The sequence below is a fragment of the Bos mutus genome, chromosome 4 (assembly GCF_027580195.1).
Source record: "Bos mutus isolate GX-2022 chromosome 4, NWIPB_WYAK_1.1, whole genome shotgun sequence".
Lineage (NCBI taxonomy): Eukaryota > Metazoa > Chordata > Mammalia > Artiodactyla > Bovidae > Bos > Bos mutus.
In genome coordinates this window covers 49,291,805-49,313,015 of record NC_091620.1, presented here as the reverse complement: position 1 = coordinate 49,313,015, position 21,211 = coordinate 49,291,805, and the positions used below count along the sequence as shown (strand labels likewise).

At 47.4% G+C, this 21,211-nt stretch overlaps 1 protein-coding gene across 1 annotated transcript in view; it reads right to left on the bottom strand.

Moving 5' to 3' along the window:
- The window catches only part of NFE2L3 (NFE2 like bZIP transcription factor 3), a 32,159-nt gene extending 17,734 nt beyond the window's left edge, over nucleotides 1–14,425 (bottom strand). The window contains exon 1 of the mRNA XM_070368850.1: nucleotides 13,544–14,425. Coding sequence (XP_070224951.1) covers nucleotides 13,544–14,134 — 591 coding nt within the window. The 5' untranslated portion in view covers nucleotides 14,135–14,425. The remainder of the gene's footprint in view (nucleotides 1–13,543) is intronic.
- Nucleotides 14,426–21,211: the final 6,786 nt, after the last annotated feature.

The window sequence follows — 21,211 nt, the reverse complement described above, 5'->3', positions numbered from 1 at the left end:
TACAGTTATTTCTTCTTCCTCTGCAACTACAGAGAAAATCCAAGCATGGAAGTGGGGAGACCAGTTAGGAGGTTACTACAGTAATTAATTGACAGTAGGTAACAGTCTTCCCAGATGGCCTAGTGGTAAAGAATCTGCTGGCCAGTGCAGGAGACATAAGTGACCAGGGTTCGATCCCTGGGTTGGGAAGATTCCCTGGAGGAAGGCATGGCAACCCACTCCGGTATTCTTTCCTGGACAATCCCATGGTCAGAGGAGCCTGGCGGGCTATAGTCCATGGGGTTGCACAGAGTCGGACATGACTGAAGTGACTTTAGTGCACACGCGTGCACACACACATGCACACAGAAATAAGAGTCTGGAAAAAGGTGGTGGTGACAGAGAAGCGGAAGAATCCATGATACGCTGTGTAAAATGAGACAGGGCTTGTTGATGGACTGGAAATGGGAGATCAAGGAAAGGGAAGAAAATTTAGAATGACTCCTAGATTTCTGGCTTGAATAAAGATGGTGGATAGTTACAAACAGAACCATTAAAAAGGGAAACTGAGGGGTCTTCCATTTTGGAAATGTCAAGTTTGAGACGTAAAAAGTCAAGCAGAAATATCTATTACATTACTGAGATGAGAATCTGGAATTTAGAGCAAAGGTCTGAACTGAAAGTAAAAACTGGGAACACATCAACATAAACACACACACAGGAACTAACGAGATTCCAACAAGCGAGCACAAAGCTAGAAGGGGCTCAGGACAGGGTCCTGCAGAACTGAAACATTCAGAGGTCAAGCAGAAAAGCTGGTGAGAAAAGACTGAAGACAAGAAATGAGTTGCAGGGGAAGACAGAATAGCAGTGTCTCAGAATCCAAAACTGTTTCAATAAGAATGGAGTGGTTGATTGTGTTGAATGCTGCTTGGAGGTTGCGCACAGTAAGGACAGAAAAGTATCCAATGGATTTGGCAATAAGAAAGCAGTGTGTGGGTGGCCTTCGAAAAACTTAGGGTAGAAGCCCAGTGATACGGTGTTGAAGAGTAAATGGGAGATAACAAATTGGGAACAGTATACAGACCATTCTTTCAAGAATTTTGGCTATGAAGTGACTGGGGAAGTGGGTCAGAGCAATATTTTAAAGATGAGATGCTGGAATATGTTTGTAAGGCAATGACTGAGGAGAAAGGATAACATTCAGAAAGCTATAGATAAAGACTCCAAAGGACAAATGGCAGGACTGAGTTTGAAAGAAAGAAAAATAAAGCCTTCATTTCAGGATAAGGAGTAGAAAGTGGATACAAGACTGTATCTGAGGATTTGGTAGTATGAAGCTCTATCCTTATTTTTGAAGGGCATTTTTAAAAGTAGAAATGGATATTGAATACTTAGGTGTTTCAAAAATATCCACAAATTATATATAACCCCCCTACTGAGTTGGGGCCAAACTTAATGAGTTGTTTTTAACAAAAGGAGTATTATTATGTGGGCGTAAAGGTTCAGCCCCATGGCTTCCTCTTTGCTCTCCCTCGGATCACTCGTACTGGTGAAAGCGAGCACTCACGTTGCAAGGACATTCAAGCTTTCTACAGAGAGGCCTTGGCCTTTCCAACTCTACGTGGAGTAGAGTTGCGGCCTCCTGACCACAGCTGTCAGTGGTCCACCTTGGAACTGGATCTCTCAGCTCCAGTTCAGCCTTCAGATAAATGCACTCCAATCACCATCTTCACTACAACCTCTTGAAACCAGGAAGGAGAACCACCCAGCTAAGCCACTCCAGAATTTCTAGCTCACATAATAAATAGGATAATAAATGTGGTATTAAGTCATTAAGTTTTGGAATAATCTCCTCTGCAGCAATAGATAACTAATACATCCATTTTAAAAAATGCTTTATGCACCTATATTTCTGTATGACTTGCTAACATTTTATTTAATGTTTTGCAGGAATATGCATAAAAGTAATTCCTGGATTCTTTCTCTTTTTTTTTTTTGTATCATTGTCATGCTAGTTTTGAAGAAAAAAGAATTGGGAAGCTTTATGGAACATCAGAACTCCTCACTGGAAAGTTTGAAAGAATTCTCCTTGACCTGGGAGCAAAGAGCCTCCAGCTGGGCCTTTACAGAATGCCTCGCCTACCTAGGGCCCCCTCACCTAAGGTGACACTGTTCCTGGGGCACCTACATCTCAGGACTGAACAGAGAGAGCACAAAGGCCTGGCCACCTCACCCATCGTGGGACAACTGTGAAGGGTCACTTAAGCCCCAGAGCTCCTGGCACTGCCCTGCTCCAGTTTGACTCCTACTTTTGTCCAAATTTGCTTTCTTGTATTCCCTTCCACAGCTGTAATTGGAAATGTACTCCCTTAGAAACATCCTGCCCACTCAACTTGGGCTCAGAGAGAGTCCTCTTCCCAGGGACCGATTTGTGACAGTTAAGCAATTCTATCTTGGGGTGGGGTGGGGTGGAGACACCAGGAACACAAGACGAGGAGAGGGAGGTCCAATATTATTTCTATTTAGAAAGTGAAAAAGGGCTATTGCACTTGTATACTCTGCACAGTCTACAAGGTCCCATAAAAGCCTCCTGGCTAGGAAGACTCATGTCCAAAAACAGCTGAGTAAGAGAGGCCACTCCTAATCCTACCAGCTGTGACCTTGGGCCACTCTGACTCTCAGTCTCCTTGTCTGTGACATGAAGGGTAACAGTTCTAATTCATATTTTAAGGAAGTGGTTGAGGAAAAGCACTTTATACATTTTAAGATCCTATGCAAACATTAATCAGTACTTTCTACTGCTTTTTGATTCTGAAGAGTTGTAATTAATGACTAACTTCTGACAACTCAATTAGAACCCCAAGAGAAAGCGACCCCAGCCCCTAGTAGCCAGTAATTACTATCTCTTTGCTTTCTTCTTTTCCTGTTTTCCTCAACTCAATGACAAGGAGCTGAAAGAGACAGTACAAGTGTTTTACAAGCACTGTTGTATATACTGGTGATTCATGGTCCATGCTCTTAAAAGAATGGGTAAGCAAAACCCATCATTAAGTTACTTTTTATTTGTGTGTAGGTAGGTGATTTTTACTCTCAGGCTGGGACTCAATTTAAAAAAAAAAAAAGAAGAAAGTTTCCATGCTCACCACAGGAAGCCATCGTAAACTTGTGAGCTGGGGTGCTCACCACCACCCAGGGACTTGCACTGAACTGGCAGTGGTGAAAGGCAGGCCCTCCCGCCACAGCCCTGACTGCTGGGAGCCTAGCCACCCCATCCTCTGCATGGATCCAGACCTTCTCAGTTTGGGCCCCTTAGTTAAAACTGGGTTCTTCTGTCTCAAAACTCCCATGGCCTGTAGGTTTCTCCTATGACATGCCTTCTATTCTATGTAAAATTACAATTATATGGGTCTTTTCTTTCCTACTGGGCTGTAAATAATTTTTTTAAATGTTTATTTTATACTCGAGTTTAGTTGATTAACAATGTTGTCTTAGTTTCAGGTGGCAGTAAGACATACACATGTATCTCCCTGGGTCGGGAAGATGCCCTGGAGAAGGGCATGACAACCCACTCCAGTATTCTTGCCTCGAGAATCCGATGGACAGAAAGCCTGGAGGGCTACACAGTCTGGAGGGTTGCAGAGGGTTAGACATGACTGAGCAACTAACACTTTCCCTTTTTCTATACATGTATCTATTCATTCTCAGATTCTTTTCCCATTTAGGTTATTACAGAATATTGAGCAACTAAACAACGTCCTTGTGCTATATACGGTAGGTCCTTGTTGGTTATCTGTTTCAACTACAGCAGTGTGAACGTATCAATCCCCATTCCTAACCACCCCTCTCCCACATCCTTCCCTGCTGGTACCGAGGGCTGTATCCTTCTGACACCTGTCCTCCAGCTGTTAACTCATCTTTGCCACCACAGATGAGTTAGGGAGCAGAGCTGAGCCTCAAAGGAAGGTTTTCAGAGACAACGAAGGATAGTGGAGAGGGGAGAAAGAAGCAAAGCTGGACTCTTCTCTTTGCTGAGTCTTAGAAGTTCTGGTATCTGGCAGCATGATTTCTGACTCGGTACTTACTATCCTGTGCTGAGACCGGAAGAGGACGATGGAGAGTTCGACGCTGAAAACACTCTTTGTGAACAGTTCCGGCTGGCTTCACTGGCTAGGCCTTTCATTTAGTGATCTGGGGGAGGAGAGACTAAGACCTGGTGTGACCTTCAGGGTTGGAAGAACCTTCAGAGACAAAGAACAGTGTGGGGCCTACGATAAGGATGATATCAGAGGGAGAGGGATGAAGGCCAGAGAATTCTGAGGCCCTGGCTCTAGGCTGGAGGCAAGCTGGAGTCATCAGGTCTAGAGAGAAACGAGGAGCCAGATAAAGAGAGACTGTGTCCTGTCTAGCCTGGGTGGTTTGCTGCAGCAGTTTATAATAATTATAGCTCACACTGATTGAGCACTCACTCTGGGCCAGGCACCACAATCATGATCTCACTGAAGTTGCCTGGCATCCCAGGTACTGCTCTTTTCTCCTCTTACAAAGGGGGAAACTGAGGCACAGGGAGGTTAAGCAACTTGCTGTTGAGTCACTGACCTGGTAAGTGACTTAACAGGGTGTGGCTGCAGGCGTTTTTACTTGACAGCCTGCTCATGGACACTGTCCTGGTTCTTATTTGCCCCCCCCAGGTCCCCATGTGTTCCCCCAGAAACTGAGCCCTGCACACTCTGGGGCTCCCAGCAGGATTCACTGGTGGGAGGGTACAGGAGGAGGCTGGAGAGGGTGATGGGGGAAACAGGAGAGGCCTGGACATTTCTCCCCCTACCCGGGGCTCCGCCTTTCACTGGTAGTCATTGGGTGTCCCAACACCCCTGTCTGCTGCTGTGAGAAGTCATTCGCTGAAGGCTCTTCATTTCCTCTTCTGTAGGACGAAGGGTGCCTTCTTCCTACCGGAAAGCCAACTGCACCACCACCCACGATGGCTCCCACTTGTTTCACACAGATAAGAACTGCAGACATGGGAAAAGTTCGCTCCGTACGAATGAAGCAAGTCCGTCTCTGAATATCAAGCAGAACAGCTGGCTACAGCGCATGGTACTGATCTTATTTGGATTGCAAGTCCAACAAACCAACTGTGAAAAAATTTATCATGACATAACTGGGGTTGAATACGAACTAGACCTTCAGTGGTAACAAATTTTTGCTGATTTTTTTTTAGGTGTGGTCTTGGCATTGTGTTGATGTTTAGAAGGGTCCTTTAGGGATATATACCCTAAAATATTTATAGAAGATTTTCTGAGTTGATGAACGTAGTGGGAAGAACAGGAAAGGAACAAATCCAGGCTTTTTTCTCCTCTTGACTAAGTCTCTGCAAAGAGCTGGCACAAGAATCACAAGAAATGATGTCTGGAATTTGTTTCAAACTAATGGGGGGAGGGACATGGGGAGTGACAGATGAGCCAAGACTGGCCCTGCGCTGGTGATTGTTATGCTGGTGACAGGGATGGGGGACAGGACTCCATTATCCAATCTCCATTCTCTCCATTTGCTATTATGTGCTGGAAACTGCTCACCCTAAAATGTGCTATAGACTAAACTCACTTCTGAAGGCTCCTAGAGGAAGCAGCTAAAAAAATTGGCAAGCATCCTCCACGAGGCTGAAACTAAGTCATTCAGTGTGACAGCCCACCAGGAGAAGCTGGGTATGAAGACAGCCAGTGTTTCCAAACAGGAGACTCAACACCTGGGACACAAGGGCAGGCTGAACTCCAACCTGCAGGCTTTGATTTTAAAAGGAGCTGCTTCTCCCACAAGTAATCCCCAGGTGTAGGCTGAGAGCCTGGGAGAGGGAGGGCAGAGGGGAGTGGGAGAGGGGGAGCAGAGGGACCAGGAGAGGGCAGGGCAGAGCAGAGGGGAGGGGGGGAGGGGGAGCAGGACAGATTCATGTAATGCTACATTACTCCAGCAGGCAGGACAGGCCAAGTGGCCTTCAACATGCATGATGTTTTTGTATTTTCTTCACACTGGAAAATTTCAAACACACAAAATAAACAGAATACAATATAGCAAGCCCTCCATGAACCCATCATCCAGTTTCAAAAATTATCAACAATCTTCTGCTATTCCTTTTTGGTTTTGTTTTTTGGCTACACCCTGAGGTATGGGATCTTAATTCCCAACCAGGGATTGAGACCACGAAGAGACTGGGGATCGAACCCAAGCCCCCTGCATTGGAAGCGCGGTCTTAACCACTGGGCCACCAGGCAAGTCCCTTACCTGTTGTTCTTACATCACTAATCCCACCACCCTTCCCCTCCACACTACTCAATCACTCTCTCATAGTTTTTAGGTAGGGTATACCTGGCCAGAACTGTATAAACCTTAACTGCACAATTCTGACAAATGCAGGCACTCATTTAACTTGTACCTCAACTGTGAAAGAGAATATTTAAAGTTCTCAGACACTCCCAGAAAGTTCTCATATTTGTACCCTAGCTTCACCTATTCTAGAACTTAAGCATGAGTTAATTTTGAACTGTATGTATTTGCAAGTTAGTTCTGCATTCATTATTAGTTATTTTTTGCAAGTTAGTTCCTCATCCCCAGCAAGGAACTAGACAGGTCAGGCTTTAACTTTAAAACAACATCTGGCAAACCAGGGCTCTAGCCCAGGTCCTGCTGCTCAAGCAGGTAACTTTGGCTCAGTCTACGAGCTCTTTTGGGCTTTAAATTCAGAAGGATAGTTTTCAACCAGGCACCGTCCCCCGCCCACCCGCCTCTGCCCTCCATTTCTACATTGCTGGGCATCAAAAAGTCCTGAGGCAGTAACACCATGGCTAAGATCAACATGGGGTGGCAGAAGAATCATGTGGAAGTCTGAGAAACTGCAGACCCATCCCAAGCCCCATCTGAGAGGCTCTGATTCAGCCAGTCTCAGGTGGGCCCTGAAATTTACATTGTATCTAACAACCGGGTAATTTGACACAGTCACTGGGATGAGAAACCCAGCTCTAAAGTAAGGCTAAGCAGCTCTTTTTCCAGATGAGCCTTAAGGGTTCTGCCTCCTCAACAAGCCCAAGGCCTCCTGCAAGACCTCGTGGTCATCTGCCATTTCCTCCATATGTCAGGGGTTTCCTGGGAGTTCGACATTCCCCAGCTCTGGAGCAATGACAGCAAATCACTCGCTGAATATCTATTACTATGCCAAAACCTGCACTAGCCCTTTAACATAGAGTATGATTTAATGCTGAAGGAACTTTCCCAGAAAGAAGTTAATATTCACCTTTTACAATTTGGACACCAAGCCTCATGGAGGTTGCCCAGGAAGAGATGGAGCTGGGATGGGGTGATGACTGGTTTTACATGTCAGTGTGGCCAGGCTACAGGACTCAGAATTCCATCAGATGCTAACCTAGTGTTGCTGTGAAGGTACTGAGGTACTGTGCAGATGTGGGTAACAGTGGCCCCCAACCAGGTGACTGAGTAAAAGAGAGTGTCTTTGATAATCCAAGTGGGCCTCATCCAATCAACTGAAAGTCTTTCAGGGCAAAATGGAACAAAACTAAGGTCTCCCTGGGGAAGAAATTTTGCCTCAAACCTGCATCAGGAAACATGGGTTTGATCCCTTGGTTGGGAAGATCGCCTGGAGGAGGACATAGTAACCCACTCCAGTATTCTTGCCTGAAGATCCCATGGACAGAGGAGCCTGGTGGGCTACAGTCCATGGGGTCACAAAGAGTTGGTCATGACTGGAGCTACTTAGCACACATGCATGTACGCATGCACACACACACACACACACACGCACATACACACTCTGACTCTGTTCTCTGGAGAACCCTGGCTAATGCCAGGGAATCCAGTTGCACCCAATCACAGAAGGCCATGCCTTCCTTGCCTCTACAACACTGACCATGATCTGCCAACCACCACCTGCAACTCAACCAAAAACCACCCAGGTATGTACTGGAGCCTCAGCCTGCTTCAGCTGCCCAGAAGTGTATTTGAATATCACTGTACATCTTTAATTAGATTTTGAGAACAAACTATTCATATCGAAAGGCTACCACAAATGTGAGAAGCTTGTTTTTGTTTCAATTTTTTAGTGGGTGGGGGGCGGCATAGTCTACCTCAGCACTTAAGAACAGTAACCTGTCTATTCTGGGCAAGATCATACTTTAAGCAATCCTGAGTTTCACCTCCTGATTAATTATATGCCAACCTGAAAGTCTGCTTTCCACTGCCCCATCCACTCAAATCGGCATTAAGCGATCAGATAGCCCATCAGGATTTCATATATTTCGTATATTTGCAGTTGGAACTCTGGCCTGGAAGGTCTCAAGACACGTGAGCTCTCAGCACCCGAGAAGCTCTGCAGAGTCAACGTGGAGGATGAATGAGGAGCTCAACACAGGCTGATTGAACGGGCTTCTGCTCCTAATCCTGTCCCTGGGTGCCACTTGCACATTAGAGTGAAGACCCAGTTTCCACACTTAAGGCGCTGCAGTTCAAAGTAGAGAACACAAGTCCCATAGAAGAAATGTCACAAAATGCAGTAGGGCACAAAGGAAAGAACAGGAAATGCTTGAGGTAATAGTGGAGAGGAGTGAGAACTTAACAGTAAAAGACTTGAAAGAAATGAAAGGACACATTCTGGGCAAAGGTAACCGAGTCAAAGGCAGGAAAGAACCGGCTATTTGGGGAAGAGGAAGGGAGAAAGTCAAAGTAGCCAAGTAGGCTACAGGTGTGGGCCAGCTGGAGAGATGAACTCAGAACAGGGAGCTGCATCAGATGGGGAGCCTTGAACAACAAAATAGCAAACTGGTAGGCAATGAGGACCCCCGGGGGGCTTCCCAGATGAAAACGGGAAAGAACAAGGCATGCTCTGGAGACCTGTATGTGGCAACAAAGCACAGAGGGATAAGTTAGGAAGGGGCACTGGAGCGCCTCCTGCCCCCGCTGAGTTAACAGCAGCTGCTAACATGGAGGGCTTACCAAGTGCCAATCCCAAAGAACGCATGTGATCTCTTTAATCCTCCTGAAGGGACTCTTACCAACCCATTTCACAGATAAGGGAACCAAGGCACAGGGAGGTTAACAAGTGTGCTTCGGATCATATAACCAGTCAGCAGTGAAGCTCCAGGGCCAGCACACTGACCACGAGAGCAGCCTGCCTGAGTCTGCCCATAGGGCAGGCCTGGGCCCTGCGCTCCAATTCTGAGTGAAGCCGAGAAGTAGGGCAAGCGAGGGGAGACTCAGACACTGGAGGGATGATGTCTCTGTAACCTACCACTTTAGGTCAAAGGCTGACTGGAAGAAGTCTGGGGTTCCTTGGGGTTGTGGCACAACAAGCCAGCCAAAAACCAGCTTTGCTCAAGAACTTATACCAAGTCCTGCTGCAAATGGTCCCACATGTAGTCCAGCTGCTTCTAGACACCGTGGACTTTCAACAACTGGTACCTAGTTGGTAAGCAAGTGGAACACCCCCAAGAGTTCCCAGAAAGGGGAGATGGTGACAGCATAACGGATTGAACTGAGTCCCTCAAAATTGATGTGTTCAAAGTCATAACCCTCAGTACCCCAGAATGTGGCCTTATTTGGAAACTGAGCCATTGCTGATGTAATTGGTTAGGATGAGAAGGTGGGCCCCTAATCCTATATGACTGGTGTCCTATAAAGAGGGAAATCTGGCTACAGGCATGCGTACAGGGACAGTGCCATGTGAAGAAGGCAGAGACTGGGCTGATGCAGTAAAAAGCAAGGGCCGTCGAAGACTGCCAGCAAATGACCAGAAACCAGGAGCAAGGCCTGGAAACTCCCAGAACCTCTCCCTCACAACTTTCAGCCTCACCATCACAGCCTGGAACCTCAGAACTGCTGAGACCCTCTCTCCACCTTTTTCCCTCCAGAACTGTGAGACAGTACATTTCTGTTAAGTCGCCTGGTTCACGTTACTGTGTTGCAGCAGCCCTAGGACACTAATAGGCTTCCCAGGTGGCTCAGTGGCAAAGAATCCCTCTGCCAATGCAGGAGACACAGGCTCAATCCCTGGGTCAGGAAGATCCCCTGAAGGAGGAAATGGCAACCTACTCCAGTATTCTAGGAAATCCCATGGACATAGGAGCCTGGCGGGCTACAGTCCATAGGGCAGCAAAGAGTCAGACACGACTGAGCAACTAAACAGCAACAACACGAATACAGTGACCCATGCTCTTCTTTCCCATGAGAAGATCATAGGTGCATCTTCACTGCATATTTTAGTAAGTAAAAAGTCTACTGTGAAACGCTGTACTGCAATGCATATCATTACACAAAAGACTATTTCTGTATCATGGTTGTAAGTTGAAAACAGGCAAGTGTTTGAAATTTCATCTATCTCCAACTGCCCAGGCATCAGGGACTATCTTTGATTTTGAAACAAAAACCAACTTTCACTTTAACAATCACTTTAACAACCTGCTTTCTCTTCCCTTTATATACTCTTAGAAGCAAATATTGACTGTATCAGATTCTTCCTGTGACCTCAAGAAACCAACTCCAAAGGTCAGAGGTCCTGCTGGACCCCTCACCGGGCAGAAGGTCCCCATCTGTCCCACGGCATGAAACCACATCAAGATGACCACAAGCCCTCTCAATTGTAAAGTGGCAACAGCTCTCTGAAACACGGCTGCTGGCTGTTAAGTAGGCACCCCATCTTCAAATATGCTCACACATTCAATTCCACAACTACCATTGATTTCTTTGTTTAACCAGTACATGACTTTGAAGAACATGTGCCTTATAAGTTGTGAGAGAATGGTTGTGGTCAGGAAGGGAAGCTTGTCTGCCCTGGGGAATTCCACATTCTGTTTGCAACTAATGATTAGCCTCACTAAGAAATGAAACCAAAACTGTACTTCTTTTGATACTTGGAAAATCCCCTACTCCAAAATATCTTTGCACATGTACAAAAATTATGGAAAGTTATACTATAAAACCAGAATCTCCTACAACTCAAATGTAAGCCATCAGAATTATCTGTAACAAACTTAAGATGTTCTCATGTCACAGCACTCCCTCTCTTTGAAGTTAACCTTGAGCATTTAAGACGGGACAGGCACAGTTCTAAGCCTATTCCATGGTATGAATCGTTTAATTCTCACAACAACCCCCTGCAGTAGGCACCTATATTATTCCTATTGTGCAGGTGAGAATAAAGCACAGATAGATTCAGAAATGGCCCAAGGTTACAGAGCAATGCATGGTGTAACTGGGATCCCAAACCAGGCAGTCTGGCTCCAACCCACCCCACCTCCTTAACAGACAACCAATCAAGCTAGACACAGAGACAAACAAGACAAAATGTTGAGTGGGGACCGGTTAAGGAGGGTGTGTTGAGGATGGGGGCAAAAGAAAAAAACAATCATATCCCAGGCACTAGGCTGGCACTTCACACATGCTTTTCCCACTTAATGGGCACGGCACCCGAGGGAAGCATTACTCTCCCACTCAACAGATGAGACACTGAGGCCTGGAGGGAGTAAGGTAGTCCATATGAGGGCACATTATTATGTGATGCCCCCACACCCAGGTTTGCTGATCGCAAAAACCAGAGCTGTTTTGTGTTTTCTGCCCATTTTCTCCAGAGTCATGGTTTCCAAGTCTAACCTCGGCATTACTGATGGTACAATTTGCTTCTTAAAGTCAATCCAGCAGTGGAGAGCAGTGGTGCTGCGGTCAGGAATGGGGGTAATGCCCATTCCGCTGCACGCTTGCACACAAAAGTGCAGTGGAGATGCTTAATGTGCCAGCCTGGGAGTCAGGGGGGCTCAGAGTCTAGATCCACTTCTAGTACTAATTAACTGTGCTGGTTTAGCCAAGCCCCTCAACCTCACTGGATCTCTATTTTCCAAGTATGAATTGGATATGAGGATGCCTGGCCCGTGGACCTCACAAGGGGCATGTAAAAAGTGTTATCAATACAGGTGAACTGGCTGTGAAAACTGTAAGGTGCTCGACAGCTAATTATCACAAGAATGAACAAAACCAGGTCATCCCAGCAGCGACCACAGTCCTGCAGGTCCGCACATGTCAGCTGGAGGAGGTGATACCAGGAGAATGGCCTGGGGTGAACCTCACCCTCTTCCTTAGGAAATCTGGGCTCAGGGCATCCAAGGTCTGGCTCTGCCTAGGTCCCCAGAGCTTTCCCCCATGGCAGCCTTGCTGGTCTAAAGAGATATCTACCAGGAGAGCCTGGGCGGGGGAGCGAAGTCCTTGAAGAGTAGCCTCCTGTGCCTCCAGGTCCTCGCACACTTCGGAGGCCGGTTGGCACTGAGCGGTGATGGGGGCAGGGTGCCATCTGGGACAGCATCCAACACTGGGTTTCATCCCTGGGTGGCACGGAATCGGGAAGGGGAGCGGCACAGAACGCTCCACCCCTGAACTGGGAGAGATTCAGGTGAGACCACCCCCCAGGGTGGAGGCTGGAGCAGCGAGCAGAAAAGACCTACCCACCCCTACCCTCCGTTTGTTCGGAGCCCACCGAGACTCCCCCACCCCCATCCCATTAGTTCCGGCCCCAGGAAGAGGCAGGGATCGGATACGTTTAACACTGAATCACCCGGCACTTGGACACAATGACCCCTCTAGGAGAGGGCGGAGAAGCTCGTCTGGCAACTGCCTACACAAACAGGGCAATTCTGAAGAGCAGCAAACAAACCAGTCTGGCCCCATTTTGCATAAGATTGCACTCCACAAAAACAACGTCCAGGGAACTCTTGCGGATCAATACCAATTGCTAACACTGAGGTTTGGACCAATTACAGAGATCCCTTTGGAGGAACTTTGGATAAGGCGATTTTTTGGAAATTGCTATCCTGTGTCTGTAGACACCAACTCGCCGTTGGGAGCACCAGACACTTCAGTCAATAGATTCTGGTGAACTGAAAGGTTTGAACCTACGAACCAAAGGAAACTTGTTAGTCACTAGATGACTGTCAGGGTACCCGTGTTCTTTATGCTAAGGGGTTACACAAGTTCTGGGGGGAGGTGGATTGTTAGGTGTGGAGAATCGTTAGGTAAGAGCAGACCGGTCTGTCTTCGGGCCTCGGAGTGGACACTGACCATAGCCCCTCATTCCAGAGAAGCATCTAAAAACGAACTGCAATGGGTTCATATCCGAAGGAGGTGAGCGCGTTGGGCTGAGAGCGCAGTTAAGAGAAACGTGTATCCTCCGGGAGCCCAAGGCCGCCTTCGGTTCCGGAAAAAGATATGTCATTTTACACGAGGTACTAAACGAAGATAGTGGGCCAGAAAATTTCCAGCATACCGTCCTCCCTCATAAGCTAGCTGATGACTTCACCCACTTGGTTCCCAAAAGCCTAAGAGCCATAGCGACAGCACTAAGCCTTCTTCGGTCGAATTCACAAAAAGGAGAGGCTCACAGTTATCCTCAAACCTGCAAACCCCACCTGCCCGGGGGCGACGGGTGGAGGTGCGCAGGCGTGCCGCCCCACCCGCCCGCCACAACCAGGGCTCCCGGCCAGGTCCCCCAGCACCCGCTCGCGTCCCGCTCTCCTGTTACCTCGCTCGCGTGTCCGTCGGCGTCCGACACTTGAGCCGTCGGTTCCGCGGGTGCCTTCTCCTCCTCCTCCCCGGCGGCCAACGGGCTACTCTGAACCGCTCGCGGACCCCCGCCGCCACCCGGCGCAGCCTGGCTAACGCCTTCCACGCCGGCACCCACTCCCCCGGCAGACGAGGCGGCTGCGGCGCCGAGCAACGCGTGCGCCCCGTCGGCGTCGCCTGCAGCCACGCTGTGCACCAGCCATGCGTCCACTCGGATACTGGGGATAAAGGGGACCCCCAGCGCGCGCACCTCCCGGAGCAGTCGGCCCTCTGGCGGCGCCGCGGGGTCCCGCTCCCAGCACTTGGGGTGCAGCAGTTCGGCGCGCCCCCACCCTCCCGAGGCCGGGAAAGGACTGAGCGCGGAGATGTGGCTCGTCTGGCCGTTCCGGAGCAGCAGCTCATCTCCAAGCAGAGTGCGCGGCGGGAACAGCAGGTAGAGGTCGAGGTCTAGGTCTAGGTCCAGGTCCAGGCGGAGCTCCGCCAAGCTCAGCAGGATGGTGAGGTGAAAAAGGCTGCCGCCGTCCGACCACCACGGCTTCAAGTACTTCATCCCCCGCCGCGCGCCCGAGGACGCTCCAGCGGGCGCCCGCGGATCCCTAGGGGCGCTCAGGCCGCGGCTCTGGCACGTGCTGGCCCCGCGCGCCGCCAGCACCTGTCCGGAAGAGACAGAGCGGCGAAACAATGGACCTGGGCGCGCAGCGGCCGTCCCGGGCCCCGGAGGAGGGTACAAAGGCGGTTCCACCGCAGCCGGCCGGGTACCTGCGGCTGCGGAGTGGCGGAGGAGGAGCCACCTACGGCCAGAGCTCGCCCTCTCGGGCTGCGTTGCAGCCCCGAGCGGCAGCCAGACTCCGCCCCGGGCCGCGGGCGCCGCCGCCCGGGACACGCCCACGGCCGCCCCGGGCCGGCGCCGGTGGGAGGGGCCCGCGCGGGGCGGGGCGGGGGCCCCCGCGCTCAAAGGCTCTTTATTCCGGGGGAACGCAAAGCTTCCTGGGAGCAGAAGTAGTTCTGGGCGCGAAGTGGCTTTCAACCCTGTGGTGGTCGGCTGGGCGATTGTGGCTGAAACCGCGGGATGGGAGTAGGGGGTCCGGGGTAAAGGTGGGGAGGAAGGGACAGGATGTATAGACTGAGGTGGGGGTGGGGGGCGGGAAGTCGAGGCATTGGGCGGCATGCAGAGGGCTTCCACCCACGTGAGAACACTGAGCTGGCACAGTAGGTTCAGATCCCAGCGCCACTACCAGTCGTGTGACCTTGAAAAGTTACTTCTCTGTGGCTCAGTTTTCTTATCTGTAAAATGGGGATAAAACTACCTGTTAAATAGGATGTGGGGAGATCAGAGGCAATGTATTGTAAAGCCGAGAGTTTGACATATAGATTACAAAGCTGCCATAAGGATCAAACAGAACTGTTATCTGTTCCCTCTCGCTTCCCCCGGCTTGCCCTGCCAAAGGCTAGGCCTTCCCTCACCATCTCCTTTGCTCCTTTAATGAGATAAGAGCGCTAGTGCTCCATCGTTACCCTGTATGCGTCCAAATCCCCCCTCTACTGCTTACTAGCGTGGATCTTGGACAAATCGGTCACTCTCAGTACCTGTTTCCTCACTGTGAAGTGGGACTAATGAGAGCACCCCTTCGGGACACCTGTTGTGACCCCCTAAATGAGGTGTGTATACCACCAACCACAGCACTGGGTAGATAGGAAGTGGCCTCTGAGTGTTACCCATCATTTGTATTACCCATCCTCCAAGGCTTAACCCAAAGATACATCCTTTGAATTTTCACCATTTGTAATTCTCTTCCCCAATCTGTTCTCCCACAGTGATTTCTCCATATGCCAACATTGCAACACTTGGCACATTTCACTTTGCATTATAGTTGAAATTGACCTGATTTGTCCATTATACATTCTTGAGGGCAAAAAAACCCTGTTTGGCTTACCTTTGTGCTCAGCACTGGGCCTTGCCATTGTAAGTTTTGCTAACTCACTCCCTTCCTGGGGAGGGGGCAGGGAGGGAGAGGGTGGGCATACCCAGCTGAGGGTTGGCAGTTGTGTAAGAAATTGAGCAACACTTGTTTTTAAAGGCCCCTTCCTCTACCTGGTTTTCTCCTCTGTCTTGGGGCTAATGTAATGAGAACTCCACACCAGATGCCAGTTTGCTGTATGAGAACCAGGGGAGCAGAAGCAGACTTCTGAAAAGTCGGCTTCTACTTTAAGCCCTGGAGAGTGTGTTATCAGGTGTGAAGAGGCTGGAAGAGAGATTCTCTGCCAGATTAGTGAGATTGGGGACACTTAGTCCCTGGACAGGGATTCAGGTTCTGGGCTTGGTTAACATTGCTGAATTCAGACATCTAGCTCAGTGTTTTCTGAGGACCCACTGAACTGCCTGATGGCGTGAAGGATGGGAAATGAAGTACTTTTGCTCTGTAAGTTAATGGTCTCATTGGGGAGCGAAAGAATGTTCTCAAATGCCTAAATATTTTGGAGATGTAAATGACCATAAAGTAAGTGCCGTAAACCAGGTGATAACAGAGTTGGTACCTTCTTCAAGGTAGTATGTCCCAGAAACTTTCACTCAGTTGGTACTCAAAACATTTTTTTTTTCAGTTGAATTGAATCTTTTACACTTGAGATGTGTTTTGAAGGATCCCAATAGATGAACAACAGGAAGGACTTGCAAACTTCCTGATATAGTTGGAGAAGGGGCTAACTCCTCACCTTTAAAATGTGAGCTGATAATCATAGTATCTGTCAGACTTGTTGTTCAGTCACTAAGTTGTATCTGAATCTTTGAGACCCCACAGAGTACAGCACATCAGGCTCCTCTGTTCTTCACTCTCTTCCAGAGTTTGCTCAGATTCGTGTCCATTGAGTTGGTGATGCTATTAACCATCTCATCCTTTGCTGCCCCTTCTCCTTTTGCCTTCATCTTTCCCAGCCTTTGGGTCTTTTCCAGTGAGTTGACTCTTTGAATCAGGTAGCCAAAATATTGGAGTTTCAGCTTCAGCATCAGTCCTTCCAATGAATATTCAGGGTTAATTCCTTTAGGATTGACAGGTTTGATCTCCTCACGGTCCAAGGGACACTCAAGAGTCTTCTCTAGCACCACAATTCAAAAGCATTAATTCTTCAGCACTCATCCTTCTTTATGGTCCAGTTCTCACATCCATACATGATTATCGGAAAAACCATAGCTTTGACTATATGGACCTTTGTTGGCAAAGTGATATCTCTACTTTTTAATACACTGTCTAGATTTGTCATAGCTTTCCTTCCAAGGATCAAGCGTTTTTTAATTTCATGGCTGCAGTCACTACAGTGATTTTTGAGCCCAAGAAAATAAAATCTGTCACTGCTTCCACTTTTTCCCCTTGTATTTGCTATAAAGTGATGGGACCAGATGCCATGATCTTAGTTTTTTTAACGTTGAGTCAGACCATGCAATTCAAATCTGTGGCTTACAGACTGGTGAGAATGCAGGCACAGAAAGGACCTTGAAGCCAAATGTTAAACAGGGGACTCATAATCAATCCTACATGCCTTTGACCTTCAACATAACAAAAGATCCCATTTTTAGGAAGTCAGAGAGAGTGGGGAACGGGTTTGTTTGTTTGTTTGAGGTTTTTAAAAAATTTTTTCTAGAATCCCTCTTCCCAGGAATAGCCAAGTGAAAAGTATGAATCGCTGACTTGTAAAAGCCTTGAAAAGCCATCTGTGTTTATTCAGATCCTTAAGCCACTGAAAGGATGGTCCATTACTGAGATTAGTCCATGAACTATTTGTTTCTGGTCCAGATGAGGTAAGTAATAGAATTGAATGTTTAGAAATGTTTACAGTCTTTTGACATTGTTGTAACAATGAAGCCATGATCAATGGGTTTGCTTTTATATACTGTAGTTAATTTTTCTAAAAATGAATTTTTTTTTATTATACAAAAGTACTGACCTATAACAGGGGAAAGAAAGCTGATCTATCGCCAGGATTAGTTTGAGAAGCACTGCTTTAAATGCATTCTTGTAAGGCAGACATGTTCTGAAATGACTTCCTGTCTTCCCCTTTCCTCGGGTGTGGGCTGATCCTGGTTACTCGCTTCTAACAAATAGAGTATGGCCAAAGTGATGCAATGTCATTTCCAAGATTGGGTTATAAAAAGACTGTGTCTTATATCTTGCTTACTATCCTAGTCTGTTTGGGCTGCTATAACAAAATACTATAGAACTGGGTAACTTATAAACAGCAGAAGTTTATTGCTTACAGTTCTGGAAGCTGAAAGTACAAGGTCAAGGTGCCGGCATGGTTAGTCTGGTGAGAGGCCTCGTCTGGGTTGCAGACAGCTGGCTTCTTGTATCCTCACAGAGTGGAAGGGACAAGGGAACTTTCTCAGTGGGTTTTTAAAAATTAATTAATTTATTTATTTTTGGCTGTGCTGGGTCTTCCTTTCTTCGTGGGCTCTTCTCTAGTTGTGGCGATTGGGGGTTCCTTTTCGTTTCTCGTTGCGGTGACTTCTTTTGTTGCAGAGCATGGGCCCGAGTGCTCTCGGGCTTCAGTAGTTGTGGCTTGGGGGCTTAGTAGTTGCGGTTCCCTGGGGCTCGAGCACAGGTTCAGTAGTTATGGTGTGCGGGTTTAGTTGCCCTGTGGCATGTGGGATTTTCCCAGACCGGGGATCTAACTGCATTGGCAGGAGAACTCATTACCACTGAACCACCAAGGAAACCCCTCAACAGCTTTCTTAAGGGGGCTCATCACCTAATCACCTTTCAAAGGCCCCACTTTCAAATACCATCACCTTAGGGGCTAGGTGTCAATACATGGATTTGGGGGCAACACAAGCTTTCAGACCAAAGCACTTACCTTCTCTATGCATCTCTTGCTCTCTCCCTCTTGGAGAGTAGCCCTATATAGAAGCTCATGTGGCTGTGCAAAATTGATTGCTAGTAGGAAGCTGCTATGTAACACAGGGGAGCCCAGCCTGGTGCTCTCTGATGACCTAGACGGGTAGGATGGGAGGGATTAGGGAGGCTCAAGACAGAGGGGTTATATATATAATTATTGCTGATTTGTGTCATTGTGAGGTGGAAACCAACTCAACATTGTAAAACAATTATCCTCCTATTGAGAAATTTAAAAAAAAGAAACAGCTCACATGGAAAGGCACTGATATCTTCAGCCAACAGCCAGTGAGGACCCGAGGCCTGCCACAGCCACTTGAACAAGCTTAAAGCAGGTCCTTCCATGCTTAAGGTTTGAGATGATGATAGCCCTAGCCAACTCCTTGGTCACAGCGTTGTAAAAGATCCCCAAGTCTAAAGATGTATGTAAGCTGCACATAGATTCTGACTCAGAAATGACTCTAAGATAATAAATATTGTTTCAAGCCACTAAGTTGTGGGGTAATTTGTTACACAGTCTCATTAACTAACACAATCGGTGTCAGAAGAGAACATCAGACAAGTGGAAGGAAAATCTAAAAATGCAACTGCAGCTGTGTAATATGGTTAGTGAAATATTTCATGAATAATTAATGACTGAATTAATAACATTACAATAGTACATTCTGAGTCCTTCATGCAATAATCTGGCTTATTATTTATATATATTATAAATAAATATAAGATTGCAACTTGACATGAAAGAGATCACTGAAACATTTCTGGTGTGAGGTGAACACAAGTATTTTTTCTCATGACAATTTATCTATTTGAAATTAGTAGGAAAGAGAACTGGTCAAAACCTTGTATCCTTCTTTTAGAAAATTTCTGCTAATATGAGCCACAAGAAATATAAATTCGTGGTAAAAATTCCAGGGTTAAGCAAAACAATTTCCAGGATTAATAGCATATTTTAAATCTAGGATATAAATTAAGATATAAATCATATTATCTACGAAGAATTACATAGCTATTCTATTAAACTATTAGGATAGCTATTAAGCATAGCTAGTTTTGTAACAGGCATAGTCACAGGAATTTAAATGAATCTGCAATTGTTGAGACATTTTGCCAAAGGCTTCTGCAAAATACGTTCATGAATGACCTGATTTGTAGTCTAATATCTACCAGTCTTGATGAATCAATGATACTTCATGAAGAGGAACTTTATTCTTGCTCTCTTGTTAGTCTGTAATCTTCTGAAAGTTGCTTTGGACATTGGGATGGTGATGATCACCATCTGTGAGCCATGGTCACACACGGCTTTCATTAGAAGAGCTGCAATGTACTGAACCCCACTCTTCTGGGACCTTTCCAGGCAGGATCTCATTTACTCCTCACAGCAACTCTATGAAGTAGGTACTACCTCCGTTCTGTATTGTCTAGACAAGGAACCTGAGTTTCAGGGTCGTGACCATGGACATGCCCTCGGTCAATGCCAGAGTCAGAATTCAATCTCTCCACTTTCCACCACAGTCCACACTGCCTCCGTGCTGTTCCTTGTTTACTCCTGACTCATCCTCCTCTTCCTGCAGGAGAGGATGCCCTTTCTCAATCACTGCGTTCTTCCCACGGCTTTTGAAGGTGTAATATCTGCTCACATCTTATCTTCTCTGCAAAGGGAAATGAAGTACTGTTTTTGTCTCTTAGTTCATCATTGCTCTGTCCTTCTTGATCTCTTACACAAAAATAACCAGCCCTGTTTTTACAGCAGCCTGTGTGGTGTGGCTCTTTGGTGATCCCTACACTGTTTTGACTCCTATTCGTCCATGTCAGCCTCAATTACTATCAGCAACACAGTAGGCACCCATTGGTGACAGTCACTGGGATACAAAGTAGGGGAGGACAAGAGCTTACAGTCCTATTAGGGAAGCAGGATGTGAACGGGGCAAAATGCTGCCACTGATCTGGGCATCTAAGTCTTCTCCTGTGAGAAGTATGCTTGTGTAAGGCCAGGCTTATGCCGGGAAACTCAACAAGCTGAGTAGCTTTGCTGCCCCCATCCCCACCCCCACACCTTGTCTCTGTATGTGAATTGGAATTCTTAAAAGTCAGGTTAAGGTTTCAGAGTTTGCAGTTGGGTGGGTAGGTGGGTGGGTGGGTGGGTGGGTGTATGTGTCTGTGTGTGTGGGTGTGTGTGTGTGTAAGGGAATTGCAGGGACACAAAGGGAATTAAGAAAAGAGGTCCAGGAAACAATGGAGTGAGGCCAGTCAGCAGCGAATGACAAATCTACAACAGTTTGCAATAGAGACACGTGAGAGTAAAGGGAAACAGCTGTAACCAGCCTTGGTCCTGTCTATGAATGGTGGATCCCTAAACTATTGTGGGCCTGTTCTGTTTAACCAGTCACACAAACCTAGTCAGGGTGGCTAATCACTATCATAAACAACCCCCAGACTCAGTGACCTAACCCAGTGAAAGTTTGCTTTTTTATTTCACAGTCCAGAAAGGGGTTTACAATAGAGGAAGTCTGTGCTCTTTGGGGTCATTTGAGGACACAGGCCCTCTTCTCATTGGTAGCCTCCTTTAGGTCCTCAGCCTTCTCTCCATTCAGCTGGCAGATGGAGAGAGTGAAGATCAAGCCCGGTTGGGAGGATTTTAGGGGCCAAGCCTGGAAGTGGCCCCCATGACTTTTGCTCACATGTCATTGTCCAGAACTCAGCCATGTGGCCTCACCTAAGTGCAAAGGAAGCTGGAAGATGGG